The following is an 18,238-nucleotide window of genomic DNA, read 5'->3' as shown; positions in this document are numbered from 1 at the left end:
AGGGTTGGACAGGAGGATAAGGAGGTGGTGATCTTGATTGCTAAGAGGGTTAGTTTCCAGGCAGGGATGGTGGAGGGAGACTGGGAGGGCCGTGATGTGATGGTTACAGATACACTGCAGGGGAAGGCAGTGGTGTTCATGAATGTGTCCGCCCCGAATCGGCTTGACGTTAAGTTGATGGAACAGCTGTTGGCTGCCATTCCAGAGTGGGATTCACACCCGTAGATTTAAGGGGGGGGATTTTAACCGTGTTTTAGATCTAATGTTAGATCGCTCCAGGCCAAGCTCACTGTCTCTTTTGGGGATGGTGAAGGTGTTGGCTGTATTCCTGGGTGAGACAGGAGGGGTGGATCCGTGGCTGTTTGTGCCGGGGATGTTGTTTTTTTTCCGAGGGGTTGGAGTTTCCCCAGGGGGGAGGAGGGGATGCGGGAAGGTTTGGAGGCGCCGTTGGGGTTGGAGGAGGTTTGCGCGGCTTTGGGGAAGATGAAGGCTGGGAAGGCGTCAGGGACAGATGGGTTCCCGGTAAAATTCTAGAAGAAGTTTGTGAATCAGTCGGCCCCATTAGTGTTGGGGATAAAATGTTAAAAAGGCAGCCTTGAACATACTTAACTCCGCAGCCTCTACTGCTCTCTGCGGGAAGGAATTCCACAGATTCACTCCGCAGTCTCCGCAGATACTTAACTCCGCAGCCTCTACAGCTCTCTGCGGGAAGGAATTCCACAGATTCACTCCGCAGTCTCCGCAGATACTTAACTCCGCAGCCTCTACAGCTCTCTGCGGGAAGGAATTCCACAGATTCACTCTGCAGTCTCCGCAGATACTTAACTCCGCAGCCTCTACAGCTCTCTGCGGGAAGGAATTCCACAGATTCACTCCGCAGTCTCCGCAGATACTTAACTCCGCAGCCTCTACAGCTCTCTGCGGGAAGGAATTCCACAGATTCACTCCGCAGTCTCCGCAGATACTTAACTCCGCAGCCTCTACAGCTCTCTGCGGGAAGGAATTCCACAGATTCACTGCCCTCTGAGAGAGGAAATTCCTCCTCATCTCTGTCTGGCACCCCCTGACTCTGAGATTCTGCCCTCTGGTCCCAGGCTCTCCCACAAGGGGAAACATCCTCTCAGCAGCGACCCTGTCAAACCCCCCGAGAATCCAAGATGTTTTGATGGGGTGGGAGCTGGGCAACAGCATTTTTGGGGTGATTGGTGAAGTCTTTGAGGGGATTTCTGAGCACAATGTTCTCTCTGGCTCATGGAGGTAACTGATGGGTCAGCATGTTTACTCGCTTTGGTCCTGTAAACCTCAGCATGTTATAGTTTTGTTCCTCAGCCCACTCCCCTCCAGACCGTTCAGCATTAATCTCAGTCCGTCACCGAGCCCTGTAGTAAAGGTTGGCCATCTGCTTTCCCTCAGGCCTACCCGTCGATGAAGCAGCTTGGAGCCTGGATCCGGGACCTGGTGCATCGAGTCGATCAGCTGGCCAAGTGGGCGGAGACCACGCACCCACCAGTCATTTTCTGGATGTCCGGGTTCACATTCCCCACGGGATTCCTCACGGCAGTGCTCCAGCTAGCCGCCCGAAGGAACACGGTAAGGACAGAGCCACAATTCCCCACCCACCCCGCTGTCTGCACGGGGAACGCCCAACAAACCCTGCCACGGTCCGGCAGCTTGCTGGGTGGAACAGCACCTGACCCCCGACCATCCACGGCAGACGCACAATTAGTTGGAGCAGCACTTCAGGGAAGGATGGTCGAAGTCGCGGTGGGGGGGGATTTACCAGAACAGGGAGGAGGGAGTCCAGTCCACGCGGAGAGATTGGGAGTAACTGGGATATTCCGCGGAGCCGCAAAGGCTAAGGGGAAATTTATTCACCGCGGGGGATTTGGGGGGGGGGGGGGGGGGGGGGGGGGGTTGTAAATAGGGAAGATTGTAAGATTGTATCAGTTAATCTGCAATATGATTTTAGGGAGGGAGAAAATAAGTGATTCACCTCCTGTTTGTGCCTTCATCCAGATCTCAGTGGATTCGCTCTCTTGGGAATTTATCGTTTCTGTCGTCGATGACAACAACCTGTTGGAGCCACCCAAGGTACGGCCAATACATTCTCAAGAAACAACACCGCAACAACTATGAAGAAAGTTTGCATTTCTATCCTGCCTTACGCCGCTTGAGAGTGTCCCAAAACACTTCCCAACCACTGAGCAAAATGCAGTTACCAATTTCACCACAGCAAGATCCCACACACAGCAAATGTGGTACATTAACCTTAATGCTGCCTTCAGTACTCCCTCAGTACTGACCCTCTGACAGTGCAGCACTCCCTCAGTACTGACCCTCTGACAGTGCGGCACTCCCTCAGTACTGACCGTCTGACAGTGTGACACTCCCTCAGCACTGACCCTCTGACAGTGTGACACTCCCTCAGTACTGACCATCTGACAGTGCGGCACTCCCTCAGTACTGACCCTCTGACAGTGCAGCACTCCCTCATTACTGACCCGCTGACAGTGCAGCACTCCCTCAGTACTGACCCTCTGACAGTGCAGCACTCCCTCAGTACTGACCCTCTGACAGTGCAGCACTCCCTCAGTACTGACCCTCTGACAGTGCAGCACTCCCTCAGTACTGACCCTCTGACAGTGCGGCACTCCCTCAGTACTGACCCTCTGACAGTGCGGCACTCCCTCAGTACTGACCGTCTGACAGTGCAGCACTCCCTCAGTACTGACCCTCTGACAGTGCAGCACTCCCTCAGTACTGACCCTCTGACAGTGCAGCACTCCCTCAGTACTGACCCTCTGACAGTGCGGCACTCCCTCAGTACTGACCCTCTGACAGTGCGGCACTCCCTCAGTACTGACCGTCTGACAGTGCAGCACTCCCTCAGTACTGACCCTCTGACGGTGCGGCGCTCCCTCAGTACTGACCGTCTGACAGTGCGGCACTCCCTCAGTACTGACCCTCTGACAGTGCAGAACTCCCTCAGTACTGACCCTCTGACAGTGCAGCACTCCCTCAGTACTGACCCTCTGACAGTGCGGCACTCCCTCAGTACTGACCCTCTGAGAGTGCGGCACTCCCTCAGTACTGACCCTCTGACAGTGCGGCACTCCCTCAGCACTGACCCTCTGACAGTGCGGCACTCCCTCAGTACTGACCCTCTGACAGTGCGGCACTCCCTCAGTACTGACCCTCTGACAGTGCAGCACTCCCTCAGTACTGACCGTCTGACAGTGCAGCACTCCCTCAGTACTGACCCTCTGACAGTGCGGCGCTCCCTCAGTACTGACCCTCTGACAGTGCAGCATTCCCTCAGTACTGACCCTCTGACAGTGCGGCACTCCCTCAGTACTGACCCTCTGAGAGTGCGGCACTCCCTCAGTACTGACCCTCTGACAGTACGGCACTCCCTCAGCACTGACCCTCTGACAGTGCGGCACTCCCTCAGTACTGACCCTCTGACAGTGCGGCACTCCCTCAGTACTGACCCTCTGACAGTGCGGCACTCCCTCAGTACTGACCCTCTGACAGTGCGGCACTCCCTCAGTACTGACCCTCTGACAGTGCAGCACTCCCTCAGTACTGACCGTCTGAAAGTGCTGCACTCCCTCAGTACTGACCCTCTGACAGTGCGGCACTCCCTCAGTACTGACCCTCTGACAGTGCGACCCAACCATCCGCAAGATTAGGTTGTGAAGATAGGAAGTGTGTTCAACTCCCATCGGTAGAAAATGTGACTTTCTAAGTTTGGAGCAGTTTCATTGACACATCAGGATTAAACAGTGTGTGACTCCCCGCTGGGGCACGGTCTGTCAGTGTGTGTGAGTGTGAGAGTAATTCACCCTCAGCGGTCAATATATCCCCAGCCCATCCTCCCTCGTCATTGCTACCCCTCCCTCCTTCTGGAGATAATCCTGATGCTGCTGATGGGCAGCTCAGCCGGCCACTGGTCACTAACCCGTCTGTCTCTTTGCGCCCTCAGGATGGCGTGTACGTGAAGGGAATGTTTCTGCAGGGCGCCGGCTGGGACAAGAAGAACTCCTGGCTGGTGGAAGCCGAACCCATGCAGCTGGTCTGCCCCATGCCTTCCATTCATTTCAAACCAGTGGAAAACAAGAAGAAATCCGGCAAAGGTAAAGGGGGGGGGGGGGGGGGGGGGGGGGAACAATGACTGTCGCTGGAGCGGCTGCAGACGAGGACAGTGTCTGGCGCTGGGATGGCTGCAGACAGGGACAGTGTCTGGCGCTGGGATGGCTGCAGACAGGGATAGTGTCTGGCGCTGGGATGGCTGCAGACAGGGACAGTGTCTGTCGCTGGGATGGCTGCAGACAGGGATAGTGTCTGTCGCTGGGATGGCTGCAGACAGGGATAGTGTCTGTCGCTGGGATGGCTGCAGACAGGGATAGTGTCTGTCGCTGGGATGGCTGCAGACAGGGATAGTGTCTGTCGCTGGGATGGCTGCAGACAGGGACAGTGTCTGTCGCTGGGATGGCTGCAGACAGGGATAGTGTCTGTCGCTGGGATGGCTGCAGACAGGGATAGTGTCTGTCGCTGGGATGGCTGCAGACAGGGATAGTGTCTGGCGCTGGGATGGCTGCAGACAGGGACAGTGTCTGTCGCTGGGATGGCTGCAGACAGGGATAGTGTCTGTCGCTGGGATGGCTGCAGACAGGGATAGTGTCTGTCGCTGGGATGGCTGCAGACAGGGATAGTGTCTGTCGCTGGGATGGCTGCAGACAGGGACAGTGTCTGTCGCTGGGATGGCTGCAGACAGGGATAGTGTCTGTCGCTGGGACGGCTGCAGACGAGGATTGTGTCTGTCGCTGGGACGGCTGCAGACAGGGATAGTGTCTGTCGCTGGGATGGCTGCAGACAGGGATAGTGTCTGTCGCTGGGACGGCTGCAGATAGGGACAGTGTCTGTCGCTGGGATGGCTGCAGATAGGGACAGTGTCTGTCGCTGGGATGGCTGCAGACAGGGACAGTGTCTGTCGCTGGGACGGCTGCAGACAGGGATAGTGTCTGTCGCTGGGATGGCTGCAGACAGGGATAGTGTCTGTCGCTGGGACGGCTGCAGACAGGGACAGTGTCTGTCGCTGGGATGGCTGCAGACAGGGACAGTGTCGCTGGGATGGCTGCAGACAGGGATAGTGTCTGTCGCTGGGATGGCTGCAGACAGGGATAGTGTCTGTCGCTGGGACGGCTGCAGACAGGGACAGTGTCTGTCGCTGGGACGGCTGCAGACGAGGATTGTGTCTGTCGCTGGGACGGCTGCAGACAGGGATAGTGTCTGTCGCTGGGACAGCTGCAGACGAGGATTGTGTCTGTCGCTGGGACGGCTGCAGACAGGGACAGTGTCTGTCGCTGGGATGGCTGCAGTCAGGGATAGTGTCTGTCGCTGGGATGGCTGCAGACAGGGACAGTGTCTGTCGCTGGGACAGCTGCAGACGAGGATTGTGTCTGTCGCTGGGACGGCTGCAGACGAGGATTGTGTCTGTCGCTGGGACGGCTGCAGACGAGGATTGTTTCTGTCGCTGGGACGGCTGCAGACAGGGACAGTGTCTGTCGCTGGGATGGCTGCAGACAGGGACAGTGTATGTCGCTGGGACAGCTGCAGACGAGGATTGTGTCTGTCGCTGGGACGGCTGCAGACGAGGATTGTGTCTGTCGCTGGGACGGCTGCAGACAGGGATAGTGTCTGTCGCTGGGACGGCTGCAGACAGGGATTGTGTCTGTCGCTGGGACGGCTGCAGACAGGGACAGTGTCTGTCGCTGGGATGGCTGCAGACAGGGATAGTGTCTGTCGCTGGGATGGCTGCAGACAGGGACAGTGTATGTCGCTGGGACAGCTGCAGACGAGGATTGTTTCTGTCGCTGGGACGGCTGCAGACAGGGACAGTGTCTGTCGCTGGGATGGCTGCAGACAGGGACAGTGTATGTCGCTGGGACAGCTGCAGACGAGGATTGTGTCTGTCGCTGGGATGGCTGCAGACAGGGACAGTGTCTGTCGCTGGGACGGCTGCAGACAGGGATTGTGTCTGTCGCTGGGACGGCTGCAGACAGGGATTGTGTCTGTCGCTGGGACGGCTGCAGACAGGGATAGTGTCTGTCGCTGGGACGGCTGCAGACAGGGATAGTGTCTGTCGCTGGGACAGCTGCAGACGAGGATTGTGTCTGTCGCTGGGACGGCTGCAGACAGGGATAGTGTCTGTCGCTGGGACGGCTGCAGACAGGGATAGTGTCTGTCGCTGGGATGGCTGCAGACAGGGATAGTGTCGCTGGGACGGCTGCAGACAGGGACAGTGTCTGTCGCTGGGACGGCTGCAGACAGGGACAGTGTCTGTCGCTGGGACGGCTGCAGACAGGGATAGTGTCTGTCGCTGGGATGGCTGCAGACAGGGATAGTGTCGCTGGGACGGCTGCAGACAGGGACAGTGTCTGTCGCTGGGACGGCTGCAGACAGGGACAGTGTCTGTCGCTGGGACGGCTGCAGACAGGGATAGTGTCTGTCGCTGGGACAGCTGCAGACGAGGATTGTGTCTGTCGCTGGGACGGCTGCAGACGAGGATAGTGTCTGGCGCTGGGACAGCTGCAGACGAGGATTGTGTCTGGCGCTGGAACGTCTGCAGACGAGGATAGTGTCTGGCGCTGGGACAGCATCCTCGTCTGCAGCCGTCCCAGTGCCAGGCAAAGTGCTGTAGGGGGAGCAGGGTCTGTAATGGAGGCCGCCCGAAGCTGGCTAAAAGCTGGAGGATATGCGGTACAGGGCTCAGCCTCGAGTAAGTGGTGTCAGTCCTGCTAACTGTACTCATGCCGTCATTCCTCCAGGGATCTATTCCTGTCCATGCTACTATTACTCCCAGCGATCGGGGAGCAACCGACACACTTCCTTCGTGGTGGGAATCGAGCTGAAGACTGGGGACAAGCCGCCAGATCACTGGATCAAACGAGCCACAGCGCTCTTGCTCAGCCTGGATTACTAGGACCCTTGCATCATCTCAGAATAAACCCTCCACCCCGGACCCAGCCGAAACGTCTGCTCAGGATTGTGTAAGAATGGCAAGGCAGGTTCTGTGAATCCAGAAGAGAATATAACATCATTTTTGAGGAATTCGGTAGGATAATCTTGTTTGTAAAATATTCACAAGACATCATCTGTTGTAATTGGCCAGCCTGCTCACTTGCTCCACATCAAAAACATTGTTCAATTAAATATTATGCCAATAAATATTTTTCCAATGTTCCGTGGTGCATGGTATCTGATGTACATCTGTGCCGCACAAGTACCCAGGCATTGATCATCTCTGACAAACACTCCCAGGACAGGTACAGCACGGGGTTAGATACAGAGTAAAGCTCCCTCTACACTGTCCCCAACAAACACTCCCAGGGCAGGTACAGCACGGGGTTAGATACAGAGTAAAGCTCCCTCTACACTGTCCCCATCAAACACTCCCAGGACAGGTACAGCACGGGGTTAGATACAGAGTAAAGCTCCCTCTACACTGTCCCCATCAAACACTCACAGGACAGGTACAGCACGGGGTTAGATACAGAGTAAAGCTCCCTCTACACTGTCCCCATCAAACACTCCCAGGACAGGTACAGCACGGGGTTAGATACAGAGTAAAGCTCCCTCTACACTGTCATCATCAAACACTCCCAGGACAAGTACAGCACATGGTTAGATACAGAGTAAAGCTCCCTCTACACTGTCCCCATCAAACACTCCCAGGACAAGTACAGCACATGGTTAGATACAGAGTAAAGTACACTGTCCCCATCAAACACTCCCAGGACAAGTACAGCACATGGTTAGATACCGAGTAAAGCTCCCTCTACACTGTCCCCATCAAACACTCACAGGACAAGTACAGCACATGGTTAGATACAGAGTAAAGCTCCCTCTACACTGTCCCCATCAAACACTCACAGGACAGGGACAGCACGGGGTTAGATACAGAGTAAAGCTCCCTCCACACTGTCCCCATCAAACACTCCCAGGACAGGTACACACAGGGTTAGATACAGAGTAAAGCTCCCTCTACACTGTCCCCATCAAACACTCCCAGGACAGGTACAGCAGAGGGTTAGATACAGAGTAAAGCTTCCCTACACTGTCCCCATCAAACACTCCCAGGATAATTACAGCACGGGGTTAGATACAGAGTAAAGTACACTGTCCCCATCAAACACTCCCAGGACAAGTACAGCACATGGTTAGATACCGAGTAAAGCTCCCTCTACACTGTCCCCATCAAACACTCCCAGGACAAGTACAGCACATGGTTAGATACAGAGTAAATCTCCCTCTACACTGTCCCCATCAAACACTCCCAGGACAGGTGCAGTACGGGGTTAGATACAGAGTAAAGCTCCCTCTACACTGCCCCCATCAAACACTCCCAGGACAGGTACAGCACGGGGTTAGATACAGAGTAAAGCTGACCTGGAAGAGGGTGTAGAAGGATGGGTTCGTTAATTTGCAGATGACACGAAGGTCGGTGGAGTTGTGGATAGTGCTGAAGGATGCTGTAGGTTACAGAGGGACATAGATAAGCTGCAGAGCTGGGCTGAGAGGTGGCAGATGGAGTTTAATGCGGAAAAGTGTGAGGTGGTTCACTTTGGAAGGAGTAACAGGAATGCAGAGTACTGGGCTAATGGCAAGATTCTTGGTAGTGTAGATGAACAGAGAGATCTTGGCATCCAGGTACATAAATCCCTGAAAGTTGCCACCCAGGTTAATAGGGCTGTTAAGAAGGCATATTGTGTGCTAGCCTTTATCATTAGGGGGATTGAGTTTCGGAGCCACGAGGTCATGCTGCAGCTGTACAAAACTCTGGTGCGGCCGCACCTCGAGTACTGCGTGCAGTTCTGGTCACCACATTATAGGAAGGATGTGGAAGCTTTGGAAAGGGTTCAGAGGAGATTTACTAGGATGTATCCTGGTATGGAGGGAAGGTCTTACGAGGAAAGGCTCAGGGAATTGAGGTTGTTTTCGTTAGAGAGGAAAAGGCTGAGAGGTGACTTAAGAGAGACATATAAGATAGTCAGAGGGTCTTTTTCCTCGGATGGTGATGACCAACACGAGGGGACATAGCTTTAAATTGAGGGGTGGTAGATATAGGACAGATGTCAGAGGCAGTTTCTTTACTCAGAGAGTAGTAGGGGTGTGGAACGCCCTGCCTGCAACAGTAGTAGACTCGCCAAATTTAAGGGCATTTAAGTGGTCACTGGATAGACATATTGATGAAAATGGAATAGTGTAGGTCAGATAGGCTTCAGATGGTTTTACGGGTCGGCGCAACATCGAGGGCCGAAGGGCCCGTACTGCGCTGTAATGTTCTATGTTCTACACTGTCTCCATCAAACACTCCCAGGACAGGTACAGCACGGGGTTAGATACAGAGTAAAGCTCCCTCTACACTGTCCCCATCAAACACCCCCAGGACAGGTACAGCACGGGGTTAGATACAGAGTAAAGCTCCCTCTACACTGTCCCCATCAAACACTCCCAGGACAGATACAGCACGGGGTTAGATACAGAGTAAAGCTCCCTCTACACTGTCCCCATCAAACACTCCCAGGACAGGTACAGCACGGGGTTAGATACAGAGTAAAGCTCCCTCTACACTGTCCCCATCAAACACTCCCAGGACAGGTACAGCACGGGGTTAGATACAGAGTAAAGCTCCCTCTACACTGTCCCCATCAAACACTCCCAGGACAGGTACAGCACGGGGTTAGATACCGAGTAAAGCTCCCTCTACACTGTCCCCATCAAACACTCCCAGGACAGGGACAGCACGGGGTTAGATACAGAGTAAAGCTCCCTCTACACTGTCCCCATCAAACACTCCCAGGACAGGTACAGCACGGGGTTAGATACAGAGTAAAGCTCCCTCTACACTGCCCCCATCAAACACTCCCAGGACAGGTACAGCACGGGGTTAGATACAGAGTAAAGCTCCCTCTACACTGTCCCCATCAAACACTCCCAGGACAGGTACAGCACGGGGTTAGATACAGAGTAAAGCTCCCTCTACACTGTCCCCATCACACACTCCCAGGACAGGTACAGCACGGGGTTAGATACAGAGTAAAGCTCCCTCTACACTGTCCCCATCAAACACGGGGTTGGAATTGCAAGTGAGATTATAAAAGAGACACAGGACTTTGAGAAACATTTAAAATAAAACTTTTATAACTTTTTTTTCATCCACTTACAATAGCATCCAGTCCATCATTGGCATCACAGGTGGGTAATGACCACAGTTAAATCGAAGGGAGGAATTGATGAAGACAGTTCCGCAAACCACACATGCCTGAATGTAGCCTGGCACCCGACCATCAGGGGATTGGGTCCGCGTTTGGTGGGTTATTGACGGGGCAGGTGAGCAGAGTGGGTGGCTGGCTGGCGGTGTGGGGGGGTTTGCACTCAACTGAACTCGCCATGCACTCTTGGGATCACCGTTTAGCCAATCCCTTCTCGTGGCCCTGACGCCCGGTGTCTTTGGGCATTCCCACTCCCAGGGAGTCTGACCACAAGGTGAGGGACAGGGAACAGGAAGAATGAGGCATTGCACTCTCTCACCTGCTCCCTCATCCCTGCCAGGCTGTCTGGCGCTCTTGCCTTGACCGATTTCCCCCTCAGTCCAAAAAATCACTTCTTCCTGGAAGGGTGACGGCTTAATTTGCCTTGACCCTGTGAGGAGGGACAGTCCAACCCTCTTTCTCAGGACAAGGTCCTTGTTAACATGGCCAATCTGGCAACATTGGGCCTTAGAGTCCAATCAAGAGGGGCTGGCCGGGATGGACCACACAACTTACAGCCTTCACTGCCAGACGCTCCACTCCTCACTGCCTATACCATCCAGAGCAACTCCACTCCTCACTGCCTCTACCATCCAGAGCAACTCCACCCCTCACTGCCTCTACCATCCAGAGCAACCCCACTACTCACTGCCTCTACCATCCAGAGCAACCCCACTACTCACTGCCTCTACCATCCAGAGCAACTCCACCCCTCACTGCCTCTACCATCCAGAGCAACCCCACCCCTCACTGCCTCTAACCCACCATCCAGAGCAACTCCACTCCTCACTGCCTATACCATCCAGAGCAACCCCACTCCTCACTGCCTCTACCATCCAGAGCAACTCCACCCCTCACTGCCTATACCATCCAGAGCAACTCCACTCCTCACTGCCTCTACCATCCAGAGCAACTCCACTCCTCACTGCCTATACCATCCAGAGCAACTCCACTCCTCACTGCCTATACCATCCAGAGCAACCCCACCCCTCACTGCCTCTACCATCCAGAGCAACTCCACCCCTCACTGCCTATACCATCCAGAGCAACCCCACTCCTCACTGCCTCTACCATCCAGAGCAACTCCACTCCTCACTGCCTCTACCATCCAGAGCAACTCCACCCCTCACTGCCTATACCATCCAGAGCAACTCCACTCCTCACTACCTATACCATCCAGAGCAACTCCACTCCTCACTGCCACTACTATCCAGAGCAACCCCACCCCTCACTGCCTCTAACCCACCATCCAGAGCAACTCCACTCCTCACTGCGTCTACCATCCAGAGCAACTCCACCCCTCACTGCCTCTACCATCCAGAGCAACTCCACCCCTCACTGCCTCTACCATCCAGAGCAACTCCACTCCTCACTGCCTATACCATCCAGAGCAACTCCACTCCTCACTACCTATACCATCCAGAGCAACTCCACTCCTCACTGCCTATACCATCCAGAGCAACTCCACCCCTCACTGCCTCGAACCCACCATCCAGAGCAACCCCACTCCTCACTGCCTCTAACCCACCATTCAGAGCAACTCCACTCCTCACTGCCTCTACCATCCAGAGCAACTCCACTCCTCACTGCCTCTAACCCACCATCCAGAGCAACTCCACTCCTCACTGCCTCTACCATCCAGAGCAACCCCACTCCTCACTGCCTCTAACCCACAATCCAGAGCAACTCCACTCCTCACTGCCTCTACCATCCAGAGCAACCCCACTCCTCACTGCCTCTACCATCCAGAGCAACCCCACTCCTCACTGCCTATACCATCCAGAGCAACCCCACCCCTCACTGCCTCTACCATCCAGAGCAACCCCACCCCTCACTGCCTCTACCATCCAGAGCAACCCCACTCCTCACTGCCTATACCATCCAGAGCAACTCCACCCCTCACTGCCTCTAACCCACCATCCAGAGCAACCCCACTCCTCACTGCCTCTAACCCACCATCCAGAGCAACCCCACTCCTCACTGCCTATACCATCCAGAGCAACCCCACCCCTCACTGCCTCTAACCCACCATCCAGAGCAACCCCACTCCTCACTGCCTCTACCATCCAGAGCAACCCCACTCCTCACTGCCTCTAACCCACCATCCAGAGCAACCCCACTCCTCACTGCCTCTACCATCCAGAGCAACTCCACTCCTCACTGCCTCTACCATCCAGAGCAACCCCACTCCTCACTGCCTCTACCATCCAGAGCAACTCCACTCCTCACTGCCTATACCATCCAGAGCAACTCCACTCCTCACTGCCTATACCATCCAGAGCAACTCCACCCCACACTGCCTCTAACCCACCATCCAGAGCAACCCCACTCCTCACTACCTATACCATCCAGAGCAACTCCACTCCTCACTGCCTATACCATCCAGAGCAACTCCACCCCTCACTGCCTCGAACCCACCATCCAGAGCAACCCCACTCCTCACTGCCTCTAACCCACCATTCAGAGCAACTCCACTCCTCACTGCCTCTACCATCCAGAGCAACTCCACTCCTCACTGCCTCTAACCCACCATCCAGAGCAACTCCACTCCTCACTGCCTCTACCATCCAGAGCAACCCCACTCCTCACTGCCTCTAACCCACAATCCAGAGCAACTCCACTCCTCACTGCCTCTACCATCCAGAGCAACCCCACTCCTCACTGCCTCTACCATCTAGAGCAACCCCACTCCTCACTGCCTCTAACCCACCATCCAGAGCAACCCCACTCCTCACTGCCTCTAACCCACCATCCAGAGCAACCCCACTCCTCACTGCCTCTAACCCACCATCCAGAGCAACTCCACTCCTCACTGCCTCTACCATCCAGAGCAACTCCACTCCTCATTGCCTCTAACCCACCATCCAGAGCAACTCCACTCCTCACTGCCTCTACCATCCAGAGCAACCCCACTCCTCACTGCCTCTAACCCACCATCCAGAGCAGCTCCACTCCTCACTGCCTCTACCATCCAGAGCAACTCCACTCCTCAGTGCCTCTACCATCCAGAGCAACCCCACTCCTCACTGCCTCTACCATCCAGAGCAACTCCACCCCTCACTGCCTCTAACCCACCATCCAGAGCAACTCCACTCCTCACTACCTCTACCATCCAGAGCAACTCCACTCCTCACTGCCTCTACCATCCAGAGCAACTCCACTCCTCACTGCCTCTACCATCCAGAGCCACTCCACTCCTCACTCCCTCTACCATCCAGAGAAACTCCACTCCTCACTGCCTCTACCATCCAGAGCAACCCCACTCCTCACTGCCTCTAACCCACCATCCAGAGCAACTCCACTCCTCACTGCCTCTACCATCCAGAGCAACTCCACTCCTCACTGCCTCTACCATCCAGAGCAACCCCACTCCTCACTGCCTCTAACCCACCATCCAGAGCAACCCCACTCCTCACTGCCTCTACCATCCAGAGCAACTCCACTCCTCACTGCCTCTACCATCCAGAGCAACCCCACTCCTCACTGCCTCTAACCCACCATCCAGAGCAACTCCACTCCTCACTGCCTCTACCATACAGAGCAACTCCACTCCTCACTGCCTCTACCATCCAGAGCAACCCCACTCCTCACTGCCTCTAACCCACCATCCAGAGCAACTCCACTCCTCACTGCCTCTAACCCACCATCCAGAGCAACCCCACTCTTCACTGCCTCTACCATCCAGAGCAACCCCACTCCTCACTGCCTCTACCATCCAGAGCAACTCCACCCCTCACTGCCTCTACCATCCAGAGCAACTCCACTCCTCACTGCCTCTAACCCACCATCCAGTGCAACTCCACTCCTCACTGCGTCTACCATCCAGTGCAACTCCACCCCTCACTGCCTCTTCCATCCAGAGCAACTCCACTCCTCACTGCCTCTACCATCCAGAGCAACTCCACTCCTCACTGCCTCTACCATCCAGAGCAACTCCACTCCTCACTGCCTCTACCATCCAGAGCACCTCCACCCCTCTCTGCCTATACTACCCAGAGCAACCCCACTCCTTACTGCCTCCAACCCACCATCCAGAGCAACTCCACTCCTCACTGCCTCTAACCCACCATCCAGAGCATCTCCACTCCTCACTGCCTCTAACCCGCCATCCAGAGCAACCCTACTCCTCACTGCCTCTAACTCACCATCCAGAGCATCTCCACTCCTCACTGCCTCTACCATCCAGAGCAACCCCACTCCTCACTGCCTCTACCATTCAGAGCAACTCCACTCCTCACTACCTCTACCATCCAGAGCAACTCCACCCCTCACTGCCTCTACCATCCAGAGCAACCCCACTCCTCACTGCCTCTACCATCCAGAGCAACTCCACTCCTCACTGCCTCTAACCCACCATCCAGAGCAACTCCACTCCTCACTGCCTCTACCATCCAGAGCAACTCCACCCCTCACTGCCTCTACCATCCAGAGCAACTCCACCCCTCACTGCCTCTACCATCCAGAGCAACTCCACTCCTCACTGCATCTAACCCACCATCCAGAGCAACTCCATTCCTCACTGCCTCTAACCCGCCATCCAGAGCAACTCCACTTCTCACTGCCTCTACCATCCAGAGCAACCCCACTCCTCACTGCCTCTACCATCCAGAGCATCTCCACTCCTCACTGCCTCTACCATCCAGTGCAACTCCACTCCTCACTGCCTCTACCATCCAGAGCAACTCTACTCCTCACTGCCTCTATCATCCAGAGCAACTCCACTCCTCACTGCCTCTACCATCCAGAGCAACTCCACTCCTCACTGCCTCTACCATCCAGAGCAACTCCACTCCTCACTGCCTCTACCATCCAGAGCAACTCTACCCCTCACTGCCTCTAACCCACCATCCAGAGCAACTCCACTCTTCACTGCCTCTAACCCACCATCCAGAGTAACCCCACTCCTTACTGCCTCTACCATCCAGAGCAACTCCACTCCTCACTGCCTCTACCATCCAGAGCAACTCCATTCCTCACTGCCTCTACCATCCAGAGCAACTCCACTCCTCACTGCCTCAACCATCCAGAGCAACTCCACTCCTCACTGCCTCTACCATCCAGAGCAACTCCACTACTCACTGCCTCTATCATCCAGAGCAACTCCACTCCTCACTGCCTCTAACCCACCATCCAGAGCAACCCCACTCCTCACTGCCTCTAACCCACCATCCAGAGCAACTCCACTCCTCACTGCCTCTAACCCACCATCCAGAGCAACTCCACTCCTCACTGCCTCCAACCCACCATCCAGAGCAACCCCACTCCTCACTGCCTCTACCATCCAGAGCAACTCCACTCCTCACTGCCTCTAACCCACCATCCAGAGCAACTCCACTCCTCACTGCCTCTACCATCCTGACCAACTCCACTCCTCACTGCCTCTACCACCCAGTGCAACTCTACTCCTCACTGCCTCTACCATTCAGAGCAACTCCACTCCTCACTGCCTCTACCATCCAGAGCAACTCCACTCCTCACTGCCTCTAACCCACCATCCAGAGCAACCCCACTCCTCACTGCCTCTAACCCACCATCCAGAGCAACTCCACTCCTCACTGCCTCTAACCCACCATCCAGAGCAACCCCACTCCTCACTGCCTCTAACCCACCATCCAGAGCAACTCCACTCCTCACTGCCTCTAACCCACCATCCAGAGCAACTCCACTCCTCACTGCCTCTAACCCACCATCCAGTGCAACTCCACTCCTCACTGCCTCTAACACACCATCCAGAGCAACCCCACTCCTCGCTGCCTCTAACCCACCATCCAGAGCAACTCCACTCCTCACTGCCTCTACCATCCTGACCAACTCCACTCCTCACTGCCTCTACCATCCAGAGCAACTCCACTCCTCACTGCCTCTAACCCACCATCCAGAGCAACTCCACTCCTCACTGCCTCTCCCATCCAGAGCAACCCCACTACTCACTGCCTCTACCATCCAGAGCAACCCCACTCCTCACTGCCTCTAACACACCATCCAGAGCAACCCCACTCTTCGCTGCCTCTAACCCACCATCCAGAGCAACCCCACTCCTCACTGCCTCTACCATCCAGAGCAACCCCACTCCTCACTGCCTCTACCATCCAGAGCAACTCCACTCCTCACTGCCTCTACCATGCAGAGCAACTCCACTCCTCACTGCCTCTAACCCATCCAGAGCAACCCCACTCCTCACTGCCTCTAACCCACCATCCAGAGCAACCCCACTCCTCACTGCCTCTACCATCCAGAGCAACTCCACTCCTCACTGCCTCTACCATCCAGAGCAACTCCACTCCTCACTGCCTCTACCATCCAGAGCAACTCCACTCCTCACTGCCTCTACCATCCAGAGCAACTCCACTCCTCACTGCCTCTACCATCCAGAGCAACTCCACTCCTCACTGCCTCTAACCCACCATCCAGAGCAACTCCACTCCTCACTGCCTCTAACCCACCATCCAGAGCAACTCCACTCCTCACTGCCTCTACCATCCAGAGCAACTCCATTCCTCACTGCCTCTACCATACAGAGCAACTCCACTCCTCACTGCCTCTACCATCCAGAGCAACTCCACTCCTCACTGCCTCTAACCCACCATCCAGAGCAACTCCATTCCTCACTGCCTCTACCATACAGAGCAACTCCACTCCTCACTGCCTCTAACCCACCATCCAGAGCAACTCCACTCCTCACTGCCTCTACCATCCAGAGCAACCCCACTCCTCACTGCCTCTACCATCCAGAGCAACTCCACTCCTCACTGCCTCTACCATCCAGAGCAACTCCACTCCTCACTGCCTTTAACCCACCATCCAGAGCAACTCCACTCCTCACTGCCTCTACCATCCAGAGCATCTCCACTCCTCACTGCCTCTACCATCCAGAGCAACTCCACTCCTCACTGCCTCTACCATCCAGAGCAACTCCACTCCTCACTGCCTCTACCATCCAGAGCAACTCCACTCCTCACTGCCTCTACCATCCAGAGCAACCCCACTCCTCACTGCCTCTACCATCCAGAGCAACTCCACTCCTCACTGCCTCTACCATCCAGAGCAACTCCACTCCTCAGTGCCTCTACCATCCAGAGCAACTCCACTCCTCACTGCCTCTACCATCCAGAGCAACTCCACTCCTCACTGCCTCTACCATCCAGAGCAACTCCACTCCTCACTGCCTCTACCATCCAGAGCAACCCCACTCCACTGCCTCTACCATCCAGAGCAACTCCACTCCTCACTGCCTCTAACCCACCATCCAGAGCAACTCCACTCCTCACTGCCTCTACCATACAGAGCAACTCCACACCTCACTGCCTCTAACCCACCATCCAGAGCAACCCCACTCCTCACTGCCTCTACCATCCAGAGCAACTCCACTCCTCACTGCCTCTACCATCCAGAGCAACTCCACTCCTCACTGCCTCTAACCCACCATCCAGAGCAACTCCACTCCTCACTGCCTCTAACCCACCATCCAGAGCAACCCCACTCCTCACTGCCTCTACCATCCAGAGCAACCCCACTCCTCACTGCCTCTAACCCACCATCCAGAGCAGCATCACCCTTTCTCTCTCTCTCTCTCTGTTCCTCTCATTTACTGAGACCCGTGCTATCCACAATGTTCCTGCATTCAGTGTGCTCTGAACAATTCTCAAAGTGGCTCCCTCACCATCCCTCTCTACGCTGTTGCCTACAGTCCTCCAATTAACTACAATCGTGCGGCAGCCACGAGCTGACAGTCGTCTCCCCCAACGTGAGCTCTGCGCAGAAAATTCCCCAGACCCAACCCACGCGGGTGATCCGGGGCACTTCCAGCTGAAACCTTTTGCGCAATCCCCTTTAACACCCGCTTTTGGCATCAGCAGCCCATCAACCCCTGAACTGGGGAGTTGTCAGGTACCCCCCTCAGACCCGGCCAGTGTGGGACAGAG

At 55.4% G+C, this 18,238-nt stretch overlaps 1 protein-coding gene across 1 annotated transcript in view; it reads left to right on the top strand.

The window, feature by feature from the left end:
* dnah2 (dynein, axonemal, heavy chain 2) overlaps window positions 1-7,250 on the top strand; it is a 239,036-nt gene extending 231,786 nt beyond the window's left edge. Inside the window, 4 exon segments of the mRNA XM_038786796.1 lie at window positions 1,414-1,590; window positions 2,017-2,091; window positions 3,986-4,136; window positions 6,831-7,250. Coding sequence (XP_038642724.1) covers window positions 1,414-1,590; window positions 2,017-2,091; window positions 3,986-4,136; window positions 6,831-6,985 — 558 coding nt within the window. The 3' untranslated portion in view covers window positions 6,986-7,250.
* The last annotated feature ends 10,988 nt before the right edge of the window (window positions 7,251-18,238 follow it).

This window comes from Scyliorhinus canicula, chromosome 29, assembly GCF_902713615.1.
Source record: "Scyliorhinus canicula chromosome 29, sScyCan1.1, whole genome shotgun sequence".
Lineage (NCBI taxonomy): Eukaryota > Metazoa > Chordata > Chondrichthyes > Carcharhiniformes > Scyliorhinidae > Scyliorhinus > Scyliorhinus canicula.
Note: the sequence above shows the minus strand (reverse complement) of the source record. Positions and strands in the feature narration are given on the sequence as shown.